Source organism: Anomalospiza imberbis, chromosome 27 (genome assembly GCF_031753505.1).
Source record: "Anomalospiza imberbis isolate Cuckoo-Finch-1a 21T00152 chromosome 27, ASM3175350v1, whole genome shotgun sequence".
In the NCBI taxonomy this organism is placed as follows: Eukaryota; Metazoa; Chordata; class Aves; order Passeriformes; family Viduidae; genus Anomalospiza; species Anomalospiza imberbis.
Genome location: NC_089707.1, coordinates 1,746,735 through 1,762,739, shown reverse-complemented (window position 1 = coordinate 1,762,739; position 16,005 = coordinate 1,746,735). Strand labels below are relative to the sequence as shown.

The following is a 16,005-nucleotide window of genomic DNA, read 5'->3' as shown; positions in this document are numbered from 1 at the left end:
AACATCATAATATTAAAGTGCTTCAGGAACGGAGAACAGAGTTATGGTAGAGAATAACTTACAAATTGGTCTGATGCTTCTTCCCCTGGGTATGTGCTAAGTAACTACCCTGAAATAAAAACCAAGGTAGAAGTTAAATGAATCTGTAACTGAAACATTCCTGTCACAGGGAGATTGCATCACTCCCTGACAAGGGTGTTTTAATCCTCAGAACAGAGGAATCTCACTCCAAAAGTGTAGATTGCTCTCAGCTGCTGAGCTGTCATGTCTTGGGTTATAAGATATGTGTGTATAATATTTCTTACATGTTAGAAGTGGGACAGTTATTTTTTGTTAATTGGGCAGTTTACTTTATCTCTTCTACAACTAATCTTCCCTCTGGGGAATGTCTTTTATTAATGGGCCATTGAATTTCACTACATAACTGATAAAATTACATAATCTCACTGGGAGATGTTCTGCTCAGGGGGAGGAGCTAAGTATTCTTACTTAGATATAATCTGAGATTTAGAACACTAGAAGCAGTCTTTCACTACTAAGAAGAACGGCTTTCTTTTTTACTAGACTCTCAGAAGAAGACTAAGCTCATCTACATTGAACCTTCAGAAGAAAACTACACTCTTCAACAAGATCACAGTGCACACTGTCAGGTTTAACCACCCCTCACGTCTCAGCAGTCACTGCCCAGGTGCTGAAGCTCCTGTTATTCCCAAACTGCTGCTGGGATCAGGGCTGGCAGGTGCTCCCCTCACCTCATTGTTGTGGAGCGTCAGGCAAAGCTTGCACTCGTAGGAGCCCAAATGATTTTTCATAAAATACGGGTCCTGGGAAAAGAATGATTAACAAGTTGTGAGCAAAATCCACTGGCAAAGTAAGAGAATAACCAAAATACTGCAGAGTGCTGCACTGGAGGAAAATTTCTTGCCCCTCAGGGTGCTGGCACTTCCCAGGCTCCCCAGGGATTGGTCCTGGCCCCAAGGCTGCCAGAGCTCCAGGAGCTCCAGGAGCTCTCAGGGATGTTCAGGGTGGTGTCTGTGCAGGGCCAGGGGCTGCACTGATGATCCCCGAAGGTCTCTCCCCGCTCAGGATACCCTAGGATCCTGTAGCTGAGTTCAGATTTTAAATTAACAGCACAAGAGAGGTTTAGGAGGAGGAAACAGAGAGAACCAACAGCAGCTGTGTGCATTGGTGACAGAATTTCCCACTGCAGTAGGAAACATCACAACCCAAACCAGGCCTGGGGAGACTGGAAAGAGATAATGATACACAAGAGCTGGCACCTCCCTGTCACTCTGTCCCACATATTCCTTATTCAACCCCCACAGGCCCAGAAACAGAAGTATTTAAACCCAATCCACACCTCAGCCTGGGCACAAGGAGGCTCTGGGGTGGAGCCATGGAGCCTAAAGGGGCTCCAAGAGAACTGGAGGAAAACTTTGGAAAGGGGCCTGGGGGAACAGGACAAGGGGGAATGGCTTCAAATGGACCAAGAGTAGGTGTAGATGGGAGACTGGGAAGAAATTCTTGGCTGTGAGGGTGGGCAGGCCATGGCATGGATTTCCCAGAGCAGCTGTGGCTGCCCCTGGATCCCTGGAAGTGTCCAAGGCCAGGCTGGACAGGGCTTGGAGCAACCTGCGATACTGGCAGGTGTCCCTGGATGAGCTTTAATGCTCCTTTCAACCCAAACCACTCCATGATGCCATGAACGTGAGTGCGCACGGTGTCCCTGGGGGCTGGGGGAGGTGCCCTGTACCTTGTTGATGTCGATGGTCTCCAGGGCCAGCTGCCGCAGCCGCTCCCGCCGGTCCCGGTTGCTCTCGGAGGCCGAGGCCACGCCCCCGCTGCCCGTTTTCCCCCCCGGACGGTGCTGGAAATCCATGGTGGGGATTCCTGGGCTTCAGCTCCTCCTGCAGAAACGCAGAGTCTGGCAAAAGGAAGGAGTGTCAGTGATAACTGAGCCACAGGACTCTTCAGCCCCAGCAGCGAGGATGGGGGTGACGCCCCAGGCGTGCCCTGGGCACACGTCAGGGGGATGCAATCCCACATGGAGCACATCTGGTATCCCCGACTCAGGAAAGCCGAGTAAACGGATCCAGAAAATCCCCCCCGGAGCCCTTCCCATCTCCTCAGCCACTCCCAAGCTCAGCTGGGCCCCAGCGAGGCCAAGCAGCCCCACCAGAGGAGCTTTCTCCCCTCACCTGAGGCACCAACAGCCCCAGAGCTCCTCCCTGTCCACCACCAGGTCTGCTGCTCCCCCACCACCCCAACACCCCCCAAAGCCCCAGGGTGACCCCCCTGCCAGCCCCAACACCGAGGGAGGGTCAGAGCCCCTCAAGCCCCCCAACAAGGTCAGGGGCTCTGAGCAGCGTTCCCAAGCCCCAGGGGAGGTCCTGGAGTCCCCCCTGCCCTCGGCAAGGTCAGAGGCTCCCCTAGACCTCCCCACAGGGAGCCCAAACACTGGAAAGACCTTTGAGGAACCCCAGATCCTTCCCCACAGAGCACCCAGTTCTCCCAGTGTCTCTCCCCCAGTCCCTCTCCAGCCACATCCCCCAGTAGCTCCAGTCCCGATTCGGTCAGTCAAGGCCCACTGACTCCCACTCAGGTGCTCCTCCCCATCCTCCCCTGGCCCTACCCCAGTTCCCACTCGTGATTCTCCAGTTCCCCCAGCCCCAGATTTTCCAGTCCCTCCTCACTCACTACTCCCAGTCCTGTCCTGATCCTACCCCTGGTTTCCCAGCCTGGATTCCTCAGAGTGCCCAGCTCTCCCAATACCTCTTCCCCAGTCCCTCTTCTCTAACTCTAGTCCTCATTCTCCTGTCAAAGCCCCCCAGATACCCCCAGTCCTGCTTCTCCTGATCCTCCCAGTCCTACCCCCATTTTCCCTGTCCTGATTCTTCAGTACCCCTAGTCCTCCCACCCATTCTCCCAGTCCCCCTCCAGCAACTCCAGTCCTGATTCTGCAGCCAGGAGCCCCAGGTACCCCCAGTCCTGCCCTCCCGATGCTCCCAGTACCCCCAGTTCTGCTCTGCTCCTACCCCAGTTTCCCACTCGTCATTCTCCAGTTCCCCCAGCCCCACCACCCATCTCTCCCAGTCCCTCCATACCCCGCTCTCCCACACCCTCCTCACCCAGTTCTCTCAATTCCTCCTCACCCAGCTCTCCCAGTCCCTCCTTCCCAGTTCTCCCAGTCCTTCCTCATCCATCTCTCCCAGTCCCTCCATACCCCGCTCTCCCACACCCTCCTCACCCAGTTCTCTCAATTCCTCCTCACCCAGCTCTTCCAGTCCCTCCATACCCCGCTCTCCCACACCCTCCTCACCCAGTTCTCTCAATTCCTCCTCACCCAGCATTCCCAGTCCTTCCTTCTCAGCACTCCCAGTCTCTCCTCACCCAGCTCTTCCAGTCCCTCCATACCCAGCTCTCCAGTCCCTACTCACCCAGCTCTCCCAGTCCCTCCTTCCCAGTTCTCCCAGTCCCTCCTCATCCATCTCTCCCAGTCCCTCCATACCCCGCTCTCCCAGTCCTTCCTCACCCAGTTCTCTCAATTCCTCCTCACCCAGCATTCCCAGTCCTTCCTTCCCAGCACTCCCAGTCTCTCCTCACCCAGCACTCCCAGTTCCTCCAGTCCTGTCCAGTTCCCCTCTCCCCTCAGGGCCCCCTCCCCCTGCTCCGTACCTGCGCGCGGCCCCGCTCCCGCCGCCCCGCGAGCGCTTCCGGGCCCGCTGAAGGCGCTTCCGGGCCCGCCGAGGGCGCTTCCGGGCCCGCTGAAGGCGCTTCCGGGCCCGCCGAGGGCGCTTCCGGGCCCGCTGAAGGCGCTTCCGGGCCCGCTGAAGGCGCTTCCGGGCCCGCCGAGGGCGCTTCCGGCGGCGCTGGCGGCGGCCCGGGCGGGGCCATGGGCCGGGGCGGGCCCGCCATGCGTTACAACGAGCGGGAGCTGCTGTCGCTGGCCCGCCAGCCCGCCGAGAAAGCGGCCGAGATCCGCATGAGCGTCCCCAAGAAGGGCAGCGGTGAGGGGGAGCCCGCGGAGGGGCCTGAGCGGAGAGTCGGGGCTGGGGTTATTGGGGTGGGAGCAGGGCAGGACCGGGAGTGCTGGGAGGATCGAGGGCGCAGGAGCGGGGCTGCCCCGGGGTGGGGAGTGAGGGCTGGGGTTACTGGAGAGGGACTGGGAGTGCTGAGGGTACTGGAGAATCCGGGCTGGGAAAGTGGGAGTGGTGTGCGAGGAGGCACTGGGAGAACCGGGCTGATGGCACTGGGGATACTGGAGAACCGCGAGGGAGAAACTGGGGTAGGGCCGAGTCGGGACTGGGCGAACTGGGGGTGTTGGGGAGGCAGGTGGAGGGGGAGCGAGGCTGGAGGGCGGTGTGGGGAGGCAGGGGAAGGTGGGTCAGGACCGGGGGTACCTGGGGGGCCCCGACTGCAGAAGCAGGACTGGGGATACTGGGGAGGGACTGCGAGAGTGCCGTGGGCGCCCTGGATGGCAGGGCTGGGGGAACTGGAGAATCCCGAGTGGGAAACTGGGGGTAGGACCAGGGAAGGACTGGGGGTACTTGAGGGGCCCCGAGTGCAGAATCAGAACTGGAGCTGCTGGGGGAAAAGGCTGGAGAGGGTCTGGGGGAGCTGGGTGGGAGGATGGAGGGTACTGGAGAATCCAGACTGGGAAACCAGGGCAGGACTGGGAGCACTGGGCAGGGGGGTGGGTGGGACTGGGAATGCTGGGAGGCAGGGCTGGGGACAGGCAGACCGGGAGGGCTGGAGTGTGGGAATGGGGAGCACGGGTGCTGGGATCCAGTCTGGGTGTGGAGGGACGTTCTGGGGCTGGGAGATCCCCTGCTTCCAGGGGATCTGGGGAAGAAGCTCTTCCCTGAAATCTCCCAGCAAATTCCCTTGCAAACCAGCACTGGACTGTTGTACTCACTCCCTTGTCCTGAGCCTTCCCTCCTCTGAGGATCTGCTGGACTTTGTCCCTTGGAGGTGACGCCCATGCTGGCAGCTCCAGGCAGGGCTCCCAGGATGTGGAGCTTTTCCTGGAGTGCCCGAGGCCCTGTGGTGCTGCTGTTGTGGTGCCCTGTGGAGCTCTGACTGCCCGGGAGCTGCTCAGGGGCTTTGTCACCCTGACACTGTCACCCCGAGGCAGCTGTTTGGGGGAGCAGCCTCGGGGTGGGTGCAGGGGGTGCCTTGGTGAGGTCAGTGCCGTGGCAGGGCTGGCAGGGTTCCCCTGCTCCCCGTGCCCTGCCTCAGCCCTGCCCTGCTCCCTTGTGTCCCTGCAGTGCTGAAGAAGCGCCTCGTGAAGCTCGTGGTGAACTTTCTTTTCTACTTCCGCACCGATGAGGCCGAGGTAGGGATTGGGCTTCTGGGTGGGGTTTGTTCCCCTCCTCCTTTCTTCTTTTTCTGTGCCTGGATTGTGTGGGCTGGGAAAATGATGCAGGGACAGAGCTGGAGCAGGGTCCACCTTCCCTCTTCCACCAGCTCAGCAGGGCCTAAAGGAGAGCTGGAGAGGGACTGGGGACAAGGCCTGGAGGGACAGGACACAGGGAATGGCTCCCACTGCCAGAGGGCAGGGCTGGATGGGAGATTGGGCAGGAATTGTTCCCTGGCAGGGTGGGCAGGCCCTGGCACAGGGTGCCCAGAGCAGCTGGGGCTGCCCCTGGATCCCTGGCAATGCCCAAGGCCAGGCTGGACATTGGGGCTTGGAGCAGCCTGGGACAGTGGGAGATGTCCCTGCCCATGGCAGGGTGTGGCAGTGGATGGGCTTTGAGGTCTCTTCCAACCCAAAGAGTTCTATGAAATACAAAATAAATCAGGTTTGCAATCCCTTCCCTGCAGTCTGATTTGTTTCTGACATGTTGGTTCACTTGGACAAGGATTTCTTGTGGTTGCTTTTGTTTGTGGCCAATGTTACCTGCTGTCCCCATGTCCCTGAGTAGTACCAGGTGGTTTCTTGTTCATCCTGAGCTGCTGCAGCTCTGCTCACACTGTTGAACCCCTTGCAAGGCTCCAAGACATCCCTTGCACAGCTCAGTGTTGATTATTCTGGGTGTCACAGTAAATGTTTCATCTTTGATTTCAAAAGCAAATGTTCTCTGGTATCACAGAGAAGAGACCAGGCTGAACCTGAGCCAGCAGAGATGATTAACACCTGATTAACAAATGCAAAGTGCTACAGGTGAGACTGGCATGGAAAGGTTGATTAAAGGAACAGGAAATATAGTGCAATCAGACTGAGTTATTTAAAAGCAGCACCAGCTTGTGAAAGTTGCTTAAAAGGCTCCAGGGAAGCACTGTGGGTTCAGCCCTCGTGGTGTTGGGGGCACTGTGGGTTAAACCCTCTCTCCATGTGTTTTCCAGCCAATTGGAGCTCTGCTGTTGGAGCACTGCAAGATCACCAAAGAGGAGGAGAACGTCTTCTCCATCAGTGAGTGCTGCCTCTGCACCCCTTTGCCTTCCCCTCGTGGCACATGGGAAAGGGAATGTTGAATGCTCAGTTCCTGCTTTCCCCTGTTTCCCTGGTGGCAGTGGGCTCAGCTCAGCCCTTCCTCCTTGGTGGAGTCGCTGCCCCCAGCCCTTCTCCTCTCCCTCAGTGGGGTCAGGGCCCTTCAGGTGGGAGTCAGGCTCTGCTCCCAGGGAACAGAGGACAAGACAAGAGGAAATGACCTCCAGTTGTGCCCAAGAGAGGTTTAGGTTGGCTATTGGAGAAAATTGACTCACCAAAAAGGTTTGGAAATACTGGCACAGGCTGCCCAGGGCAGTGGTGGAGTCACCATCCCTGGGAGTGCTCAGAAGATCTGTGGGTGTGGCACCTGGGGACAGGGGTGAGTGGTGAACCTGGTAGTGCTGAGCTGATGGTTGGACTTGATGATCTTAAAGGCCTTTTCCAACTTTACCACTTCCTCAGCCTTTCCCCTTCTCAGCTGCTCCTCACTGTGCCCGTGGCCATTCCGAGGAGATCTCAGGGATATTGCATGGCACAGCCTGTGGGATTTGCACAGCTGCACGTGCAGAGCAGCACTAAGAGCAGCCAGGCCCCGCTGGCTGCCTGTGGAGTCTCTGGCAGGGGGAGCTTGGTTATTGACAGATCTGCTCTGTGCTGCTGCATTTTATCCAAAAAACACCCTGGAGAGGCTCAGATAAAGCTGCTCCAGCCCCATCCTCCCCTCTGTGTGTCCTTGTGCAGCGGCAGCTGGGCCAGCTCCCCTGGGAGCAGCCTTTCATCCCGCAGCTCTCCCCTGTGCCGGAGGTATGTGGCCACAATAACAGGATGTTTCTCCAAGGCCATCCCTGTATCTTTTGGCCTGGCTGCCAGGCACAGCTGTGGCTCTGCTCTGTGCTTCCAAAGGACCCTCAAACTGCCTGAACACACTGAGCCTGGAGCACCACGTGCTGGATTTTGGGGCTTTAGGGATGTTGGGAGCTCTGGTGGGGGAGGATTCCTGAGCAGGGTTAAACCCAGCAGTACCTGGTGTTTGGATGTGTCCACAGCACATCCCGAGGTGCTGGTGCACCTGACCCAGGTGTTTGGCAGCAGCAGCCCTGAAGGTCTGCTCAGCAGAGCTTTGGGGACAGGAACTGGTGGCATGTCCTGGTCAAGAACTGGAGTGGCACCAGGACCTGCTCTCCGTGGTGGGAGTACCATGTGAGTACCACATTCCCAAAAGCCTCCAGCAAAGGCAGCTCAAGGCCTTCTCCCAGTGCAGTTTAACTCCTTGGTTGGCTGCTCCCTGCAGGTATCGCAGTTCCCCTCTCAGGGCTGTTTCCCACTTGGATTTAAATCTCTGGTGTCTTTGCAAGGGGCCTCAGGGAGTCCGTCCTGGATCTGGCCATGCTGGTCCAGTTCAGTTCACCCTCAGTTCGGGAAGCTGCTCTTCCCGAGGTCTCTGGCTGCTGTAAGCTGGGAAATGCTGTGGGCAGCTGCCCCAGGCAGAGCCACCCAGGCAGTGGGAGAGGGGCTGGAGGTGGGGGCTGCAGAGTCGTTCCCAGCTCATCTTAGTTAACAGAGCTGCTAATTGTGGCCTGGCAGAGTCAGGGGAGCACCAGCAGCTCTGCCAGGACCTACCTGGAGCCTTTTCCTTATCCCTGGCAGGTTTCATCGAGGAGCCAGAGAGGAAATACTGCTTCGAGTGTGCCACGGAGGAGCAGTGCCAGGAGTGGGTCGAGGCACTCAAGAGAGCCAGGTGGGCTGAGCCCTCGGAGCCAGGGCAGTGCTGGGGGCTCTGGGCTGTGTTCTGGGATCAGGAACTGGGAGGCAGTGCTTGTCTCCTCCCAGACAAGCTTCCCTCCAGCTCTAAATAGCATCTGAAACTTCCCCACATCCTTCTCTGCTCAGCCCTTCCTGTGTTCTGCTCCTGTCTTGCAGCTACGAGTTCCTGAGGAGGAGCCTGATTTTCTACAGGAACGAGATCCAGAAGATGACAGGGAAGGTGAGTGAGTCCCTGCAGGGCACTGCTCAGGTGTGACTGATGGCTTTGGGTGGCACCAGGGGCTGTTGCTGCCAGTCCTGCCCAGGCTGTCTGTGAGAAGGAGATCCCAGATCCCATAGGGCGCCCTGGTCTCCACAGCCAGACCTGAGCACCTTCTCCTGGGTGCTCACTCCAACCCTGATGCACACAGTCTGGTGCTGGAGTGGCCCAAGGTTTGGAGCTGGCCAGGTCCAGAGCTGGCCTGGCCTCCCAGGGGGTCTCTGGAACAGTTCACTCCAGCCCTGGGCAGATCTATGGGTGGAGGTGCTGCTCCCCCGCTGCCAGGTGCCAGGAGCATCTCTGCTCCAGGGAGGGAGGTGGCTGTGGCTCCCCTGGGCCTTGGCTCCCTGCTGTGTCCTGTGTGTCCCAAGGGCTGCTGGGCTTTGTCTGCATCTCACTGGTGCCTCCGTGTGCTCCCCCACAGGACCCCCTGGAGCAGTATGGAATCTCAGAGGAAGCTCGTTTCCAGCTGGGAGCACACAGGCAGTAACCCTCACCTGGCTGCAACTGGCTCCTGGCTCCACCCCAGCTCCCCACAGTGACCAAGTGACCACGTGACTTTTTTATTTATTACCCCAATGTTTTGTATTCTTTTTATGGGAATTCGTTGCACATTCCCAGGCTGAGCTGCTCCATGGATACTGCAGTGGGAGCAGAGCCCCCAGCTCTGGCATGGGCAGAGGCAGGGCCTGACAGAACTCCCAGCACCTGCTCTCCTCCGGGCCATGCTGGGGCCACCCGGGCCAGCTCCACCCTTCTGCTCAGCTTCCCTGGCTCAGGATCCTCCTGCAGTCTCCCAGGAGCCATCCCAGCCTCATCCCTGGCTGTAGGAGGATGTGACTGGTGCATTTCTGGGCTCCAAATTAACCCCCTCCTGCCCCTCCAGAGAGGAGTGGGATTTCCTCCAGCTCAGCTACAGCTCCAGCTGATGGAGAGGGACATCAGCCCCGTGCAGCCACAGCCTTTTGGGCTCTTCTTTTCCTTCCCCTGGGCAGGTGCTGTCATTCCTGGGGGCTGGATAAGCCCATCCAAAGGAACACAGCTGCAGAGCACGAGGGAACAAAGACAGGGAGAGATCCCTGTGTGATCCTGCCTGTCTGCAGAGCTCTGCAGTGATCCAGCTTCCCAGGGAGGAGAGGCAGATGGAGAAGCTGGCAAAGGCAGGAGCTGCTCCCTTTGGCTGGAGGATGGAGCTGCAGGACATGCACCAGCTCAGCCAGGCATTAACCCTTCCTTCCCTGAGCCACTGCTGCAGCTTTTCTCCTCTCTGTGTGTCCCCTTTGTCCAAAGGGACAGACCAAAAAACTGCCAAGGCCACAATGAGCTATCAGGGAACCAGGGCTGCCTGTCCTGGAGCTCCTGCAGGGAAGAGATAAGGATTAGGAACAACACCTCCATAGGATCAGCCCTGGCTCTGGCTGCACCAAGGAAAACTGCCCAGACATGAGGGATGGAGGACACTCCCCACACCCAGGGCTGCAGCAGACCCAGATTCTTGACTGCCAGAGCAGCTTCCTTGGAACCAGCCTGGGAAAACTGCCAGGAAAGGCCTCTGGGAAGGTCCCAGGAGTCAGAGGCTGCTGGCAGCAGGAACAGGGCTGGGGCTGCGGCAAGGCAAGGCAGGGGCTTGGCCCAGGCTTTGGGGGCTGCAGCTCTGGGTGTTGTTCCCCTCCAGCTGGCCCAGCCCAGGGAGGGGGTGGAGCAGCCTCTGAGCTGGGTTTGAAGGGAATTTTGGGGTCTTTTCATTCTTTACTGGGAATTAATGCCCAAAGCAGAGGCTACACTGCAGCCTTTGGTATGCTGGTGTTCCCTCTTTACCTCATGCAGCTGAGCACCAGGAGTGACACCTGTCACTGATGCTTTAGTCTATATCTCAAAGCTGAGATTTTCCCCTTTTTTCTCCCCAGATACTCCCTTTCCCTTGAATCATTCCAGGTGCTTGCTCCAGAAATTACCAAAATCAGCTGCCCTGGGGGATCAGCCGGGGGCAGCAGGGAGGGAGCAGAATCCAGGGCGGGTTGCAGACAGATGGCAGCTCCAGGGGAAGCAGCAGCGAGGGATTAAGAGCAGGAACACACGGGAACTGTGCTTTAGGGAATCAGTATCCTTGGATGACTCCAAAGGGCATTTTAATCCTGCCCAGCCTGCAATTTTACAAACCAGAGCTGAGTTCTCAGCTGGGCCTGCCACCACTGTAGCAAATGTGTCACCTGTGCCTTGCAGGACTTGGTGGCCTCCTCACTGGACACCTTTCCCCAGATGGAGCTGCCACCCTCCAGTGTCACTGTGCAGAAAATGGTGTTTTATTTGCTGTCCAGGGAACAGTTGGGTGAGCAAGAGCAAAGCCCAGCACTGATTTGAATGTTCATCACCAATGACATTTCTTAACTGAATGTACAACAAAAGCTGTGAAGAGTTGCCAGGGCCAGGCCAGGCCCAGGGACTCAGATCCATTGTAGGGCAGGGCTGGGACACGGGGTGGGATTTAGGGAGGGAGGATGGTACTTTGTAGATACTTAGAAATTTGCATCAACTGCTGGTGTTTTACAGACAATTGCTCATTTTTCACATTCTTACGACTTTGCTTGTTATGTTTCAGCTCTTTCTGTGAGAGGCATTTCTGTGTTGTACAGTGAACATTCCCAATAAATCCTGTTTTAATCTTTGTCATGGTCAGAACTGTTCTACAACACCAAAAGCTCCCTGGGAGGGATGGCTGGAGACAGCTCAGGGCCTGCCCAGGGGCCCCAGGTGTGGTTCCTGCTTAGGACCCAGCTGGGGATGGCTCCACCAGGGGCTTTGGAGAGGCTTTTTCAGACAATCGGAGAATATTCTGGGTTGGAAGGAACGTTTAAAGGTCAGCTAATCCAACTGGTGCTGGAGCCAGGCCAGTGGCAGGTGACAAACCTGTGTAGGAAGAGGAGCTGGGTCAGGCTGTGGCCGTGGTCCAGCAGAGCCCGGGGCTGGGGGCTCTGGGTGAACGTGGGGCTGTGTCTCATTTTAAATCCAGCAGGGAATTGGCTCAGGAAGTGTTTGTGGTCTCCAGCTCCGAGGTTTGAACACATCCCTGGCTGCCTGTGGGGTTGTTGCACTGGTGCCACTGCTGGCTGTAAGGGAACAAAGCTTGCCTGGGTTGTTTAGGTTGGAAAAAACCTCTAAAAAATCATGTCCAACCATGACCCAGCACTGCCATGGCCACCACTGCCTTTGTCCCCAGGTGCCACATCCACACTTTGTTCCAGCACTCCCGGGGCTGGTGATTCTAGCACTGCCCTGGGCAGCCCCTGCCAATGCCTCACAACCCTTTCTGTGAGGAAATTTTCCCAATATCCAATCTAAACCTCCTCTGGCACAGCTTAAGGCTGTTCCCTTTCCTCCTGTTCCTGTTCCCTGGGAGCAGAGCCCGACCCCCCCAGCTGTCCCCTCCTGTCAGGAGTTGTGCAGAGCCACAGGGTCCCCCCTGAGCCTCCTTTTCTCCAGGCTGAGCCCCTTCCCAGCTCCCTCAGTTGCTCCTGGTGCTCCAGACCAGCTCTGCTCCCTTCCCTGGACATGCTCCAGCCCCTCAGTGTCCCTTGATGGGCCCAGAGCTGTCCCCAGGCCCTGCTGTCCCTCCCCAGTGCCCAGCACAGGATCCCCAAACCCTCAGGGCTGAAGGTGCTGCCTGGTTCAGGGATCTCTGTCCCTCTGTGCCCCCACAAAATCCCCAAATCCCACTTCCCTCCTGCTTCCTGCTGAGGCAGTGAAAGTCCACACGAGCTCGGTGTATTAAAATACAGACACTTTAATATAAAGACAAAACTTCAAAGCATCGTTTCAATTACAAATCAAGGGAGACACAAGAAATTAAGTGGTGGGACAGGAGCAAAAACTAACTCTTACATTGTGGAGAATTAGAAAGGCCGGGTGGAAATATATATATTATACATACATATATACACACCAGAATTCACACTACTGCTAGGCAGGAATGAAAGGAATGACAGAACAACTTACCAGTATATAAAAAAAAAGAAATCCAAAAACAAACCAGCCAAAAAACAAAACAAAACAAAACAACAAAAAAAAAGATAAATTAGGGGAAGTTTGAATTTTAAATAATTCAGTTTAATAGGCTAAACTATATAAACTAATTCCTATTCACTAGGAAACATCCCATATCACTGTCCTAAGAAAATGGGTTTTTCTAAAAATCCATTGAAAAATGGATTTTTATTAGTAGTTAAAAGTTTACTAATCAATTCCTGAGCAACAGCAACCTCATCATCTACTGCTTTCCCCATCCAAGTCCCACTCAGCGAGGGCAGGCTCTCACTCCTAAAAAGTTTAAGTAGAACAGAGACCTAAAAAGTTGGGTTTTAATTGGAAATCGATCACTTCAAAGATTAATAGATTAAAAAAGCCAAGCAGGATGGATCAACCCATTCCACCTTTTCCTCAATAACTCCAGAGACAAAACCTTTTAAAAAATTATTTGACTGCACCAGAAAAGCAACCAGATGTACCTCGAGAAAACCAAAGGATCACAAACCTGAGAACTTCAGGGTTAGCATTGTCAAACTTGGAATTTTCAGATGTGATTTTGTTTTTACACCATAAAGGACTCAAGGAGCCTCCTTCAGGAAGAAGGTCCCAAACAGTAAAAATACTGGAGAATTATTTCCCAATTTTTTTTTGTCTCAAGTTTAAACCCTGAAGTTCCCAATAAGAGCATCTTTCAATGCAATATTCAGTCTAAATATATATTTATATATTTATAATGTATAACGATAAATAAAATATGGCACAACAACATTTTGAAACAGCTTTTAGTGGAAACCTGATCCGCAAATGGAGCAGAAAATGGAAATGGAGCAAAAAAATAAGAAAAAACCCTTTAAAACCAGTAAGACTTCAAATATTCATACACTGACTGCACATCTCTACTCCCAAAACTCCACTTCCTGTGATTTTTCCTCAGTGCTGCAAAGATAGTTCACAAAAACACTGTGTAGTTTCTGCTCCCCAAAAGCATTTTGGGTTCACAGCCCTGTCCAAGGCCCTCCCCTGCTCCCAGTCCTTAATCCTCTCTGTGCTTTTGGCTCAGGCAAAACAAGAAAAGCAGAATTTTCCACGAGAGCCACGCCTGGGAGTTGGGATCATTCCAGGGTGGAGTTACCCAGGACAAAACACACAGAGACCCCTCAGGTTTCCAGGCCCTGGAGCAGAGGGTGAATTCCAGCACCGGAATCAAAGGGGTCGCACAGGACGTGACCGAGCGGAGCCACCTCGGGAATGGCTGCTCCAGGAGCAGCTCCCTGGGGACACTCACCCTGGGCCAGGCAGTGCCGGCAGCCCCAGGGGAGCTCCAGCCCCGCTGAGGAGGGAAGGAAGGGCCCAGGGAAGGCTGAGCAGGGAGGGGAATCACCAGCAGCAGCCTGAGAGCAGCTCCCAGCACTGGGAGTCCCCTCTGCCAGCAATCAGCTGGAGCTGGAGCGGGGCAGGGGAGCCAGAGCATCCCGGGGGCACAGGTGGCACAGGTCCCCAGTGCCAAGCCTGGCAGCAGTGGCTGTCCCCTCCCCCTGAGCCAGGGCTGGGTGTCCCCAGCAGCTCTGCACCGCCAGGACTGTCCCTGCCACCACTCCCTCGGCCTCTCCTCTGCCTGGACTCTCTTCCAAATGGAAAAATACCAAGTGGGGGTAGCAGATGATGCTGCTTTCTGAAGACACAATCGCAGCAAGAACAAAACCTCAGGGCTGCCTGTCCATGGCCACAGGAAAAGACCTGGAAGAGGCAGCCCAGCAGAGCAAGAAGATCCAGGTCCTTCCAAGGGAAGGCTGGGATGAGATGGAAACAATGACCACAGGCAGTAAATCCACTGTGGTGGGTGCACCTGAGCTGCCAACTGTTGTACCCCACAGGGCTGGGGTGAAGGTGCAGGAGCAGCAGGTGAGGCAGGTCTGGCTCTCACCCACCTCCTCCCAGATGTGTCTGTACAGGGGATCAGAACAGTTTGGGAAGATTGGAAAGCACCTTTAAAGGCCATTTAGTCCAACCCCGAAGAAGGCTAAAGAAGTGACCCCAGCACACGTCTCAGAAGGAAACTTGTCCCCAGGGGTGAGGGCAGGCACACAGCCCCAAGCAGCCCTGCAGCAATGCTGCAGCTGGATATGTTTCCAGGTGGGATGGAAGAGCTGATCAGACTGGAAACCTCTCCACTCCCAGGCTGCAATTGTTCAAGTGACTTCCTCAAGGATCAAATTTGACTAAAGAAAGAAGAAAGTGACTTAGCTGAACTGAGTGTTACCCAGAGCTGGGCGAGTTTCACACTACGGAGTGTCAAGTCCTGGGGATTTGCAATCTCTGGATTCGAGAAGAGATGAATAAATCCATTCATGACCAAGCGATGTCACCTTCCTGCCTGCAGGACTTCAGGGACTGTGGGTGTGATCCCAGACTCAGACCCTCCAAGCTCAGCTTGATCCCAGCAGTGAGTGGGATCCCACTTCCCTGCCAGGCTGATACCAGAGCCCAACCCCAGCCAAGAGCAGAGGGAGCACAAAGGCTGCACTGGAAGATAAAGTGCTATCCCCAACAGCAAGGAAAGTTAAGAGATGGAAGCACAAGAATTTCTGGTCTGTGTGGCCAAGAAGACACAAATTGCTGGTGATCAGAAGGAGCTGGAGATGAGCTCATCCCAGAATGCCAGGGCAGTGAGGATGTGCTGCACTCCCTGCTGCTTCCCTAAAAAGCTGCTTTCCTCCTCCTCTCTCCCACTGCATCCACAACTGAACTGAAGTGAAGATGCTCCCTGGTTGTCCAGACTGATCCACACCTTCCTGCAGGGAACAGCCTCGTTTGTGCCAAGCCAAGAGGGGATGGAGGGACACCTCCAATGCTCATTCCCCCCTGCACCAGCTCGGATCCAGCCTCTACAGCCTCAGCAATGCTTTCCCACTCTCTCCCTCAGCAATCCAACTGCTGGGTGTCCCCACATCCCTGCCTGATGGAAGAAGAATTGCTGCTGAATTACTCATCTGCAGCAAATCCCAAATTTAGGTCCAGTGCCTTTGGAGCCCTCCCAGCACCGTGGGTCCCAGGGGACTGGGCCTGGCGAGCCAGAGGTGGCAAATGCCCAAGAAAGGAAGAGCCCACGCAAGTCTTGTTCCTCAAGGCTGACATTCAGCAGCAGGGACAGGTTTTCCTCAGCACAGCACTCAGGAAGTTCCATTTCTTTGGCAGCAGACTTGCTCCAAGATGTGTTTTTGCTTCCTGGCGAGTCCTTTGCTGGCAGCAGGGGCGTGGAGGAGGGGGAGTTGTGTGACAGCCCCGGAAGGACTGGACCCGGCACCAGCAGGAGAAATTCTCTTTTTTGGAACTGTTTGGCCTTGATTGCTCCAGAGGATCTTCAGTTATTGCAAACAGGTTGCAGCTCCTGGTCCAGTGTTCCAGCAGTGGGGTCACAGCTGTGGCCACATGGATCAGATCCCAGCAGCTCCAAGGTCTGCCTTCAGCCAGGTGAGAGCTCTTCCCAATGTGCAGACAGAACAGTAGAAGACTGGCCAGGAGCTGGACT

The 16,005-nt window shown here is 55.6% G+C and overlaps 3 protein-coding genes across 3 annotated transcripts in view; 1 reads left to right on the top strand and 2 right to left on the bottom strand.

Annotated features, from left to right (window-relative positions):
• Positions 1 to 16,005, bottom strand: part of SF3A2 (splicing factor 3a subunit 2) — a 114,713-nt gene that overhangs the window by 6,575 nt on the left and 92,133 nt on the right. The window contains exons 2-5 of the mRNA XM_068174178.1: positions 3,676 to 3,695; positions 1,754 to 1,924; positions 753 to 824; positions 63 to 109 (exon numbers count right to left, since the gene is read on the bottom strand). Of these exons, the coding sequence (XP_068030279.1) occupies positions 63 to 109; positions 753 to 824; positions 1,754 to 1,879 (245 nt within the window). The 5' untranslated portion in view covers positions 1,880 to 1,924; positions 3,676 to 3,695. The remainder of the gene's footprint in view (positions 1 to 62; positions 110 to 752; positions 825 to 1,753; positions 1,925 to 3,675; positions 3,696 to 16,005) is intronic.
• Positions 3,649 to 11,646, bottom strand: LOC137462891 (postacrosomal sheath WW domain-binding protein-like). Its single transcript, XM_068173711.1, has 5 exons — positions 11,628 to 11,646; positions 10,988 to 11,010; positions 9,878 to 10,090; positions 4,260 to 4,311; positions 3,649 to 3,869 (listed from the first exon to the last, which is right to left on the bottom strand). Exons 1-5 carry the CDS (start codon positions 11,644 to 11,646, stop codon positions 3,649 to 3,651), a joined length of 528 nt encoding a protein of 175 aa, XP_068029812.1.
• On the top strand, positions 3,853 to 12,482 carry PLEKHJ1 (pleckstrin homology domain containing J1). The gene is made up of 6 exons (XM_068174184.1): positions 3,853 to 4,007; positions 5,268 to 5,335; positions 6,346 to 6,412; positions 8,078 to 8,168; positions 8,351 to 8,414; positions 8,878 to 12,482. The coding sequence occupies exons 1-6, from the start codon at positions 3,893 to 3,895 to the stop codon at positions 8,941 to 8,943; spliced, it is 471 nt and encodes a 156-aa protein (XP_068030285.1). The 5' UTR covers positions 3,853 to 3,892; the 3' UTR covers positions 8,944 to 12,482.

Excerpts from the sequence above, each read along its gene's own strand:
- PLEKHJ1 (XM_068174184.1), top strand. The coding sequence starts at position 3,893 with ATGGGCCGGGGCGGGCCCGCCATGCGTTACAACGAGCGGGAGCTGCTG. Across the intron at positions 5,336-6,345 it reads TCCGCACCGATGAGGCCGAG|CCAATTGGAGCTCTGCTGTT; the intron begins GTAGGGATTGGG and ends TGTGTTTTCCAG. Across the intron at positions 6,413-8,077 it reads GGAGAACGTCTTCTCCATCA|GTTTCATCGAGGAGCCAGAG; the intron begins GTGAGTGCTGCC and ends TATCCCTGGCAG.
- LOC137462891 (XM_068173711.1), bottom strand. Across the intron at positions 10,091-10,987 it reads TTGTCTGTAAAACACCAGCA|CCTGGGCCAAGCCCCTGCCT; the intron begins GTTGATGCAAAT and ends CAGCCCCCAAAG. Across the intron at positions 4,312-9,877 it reads TGTCTGGGCAGTTTTCCTTG|TTCGCCCAGTCCCGACTCGG; the intron begins GTGCAGCCAGAG and ends CAACACCCCCAG.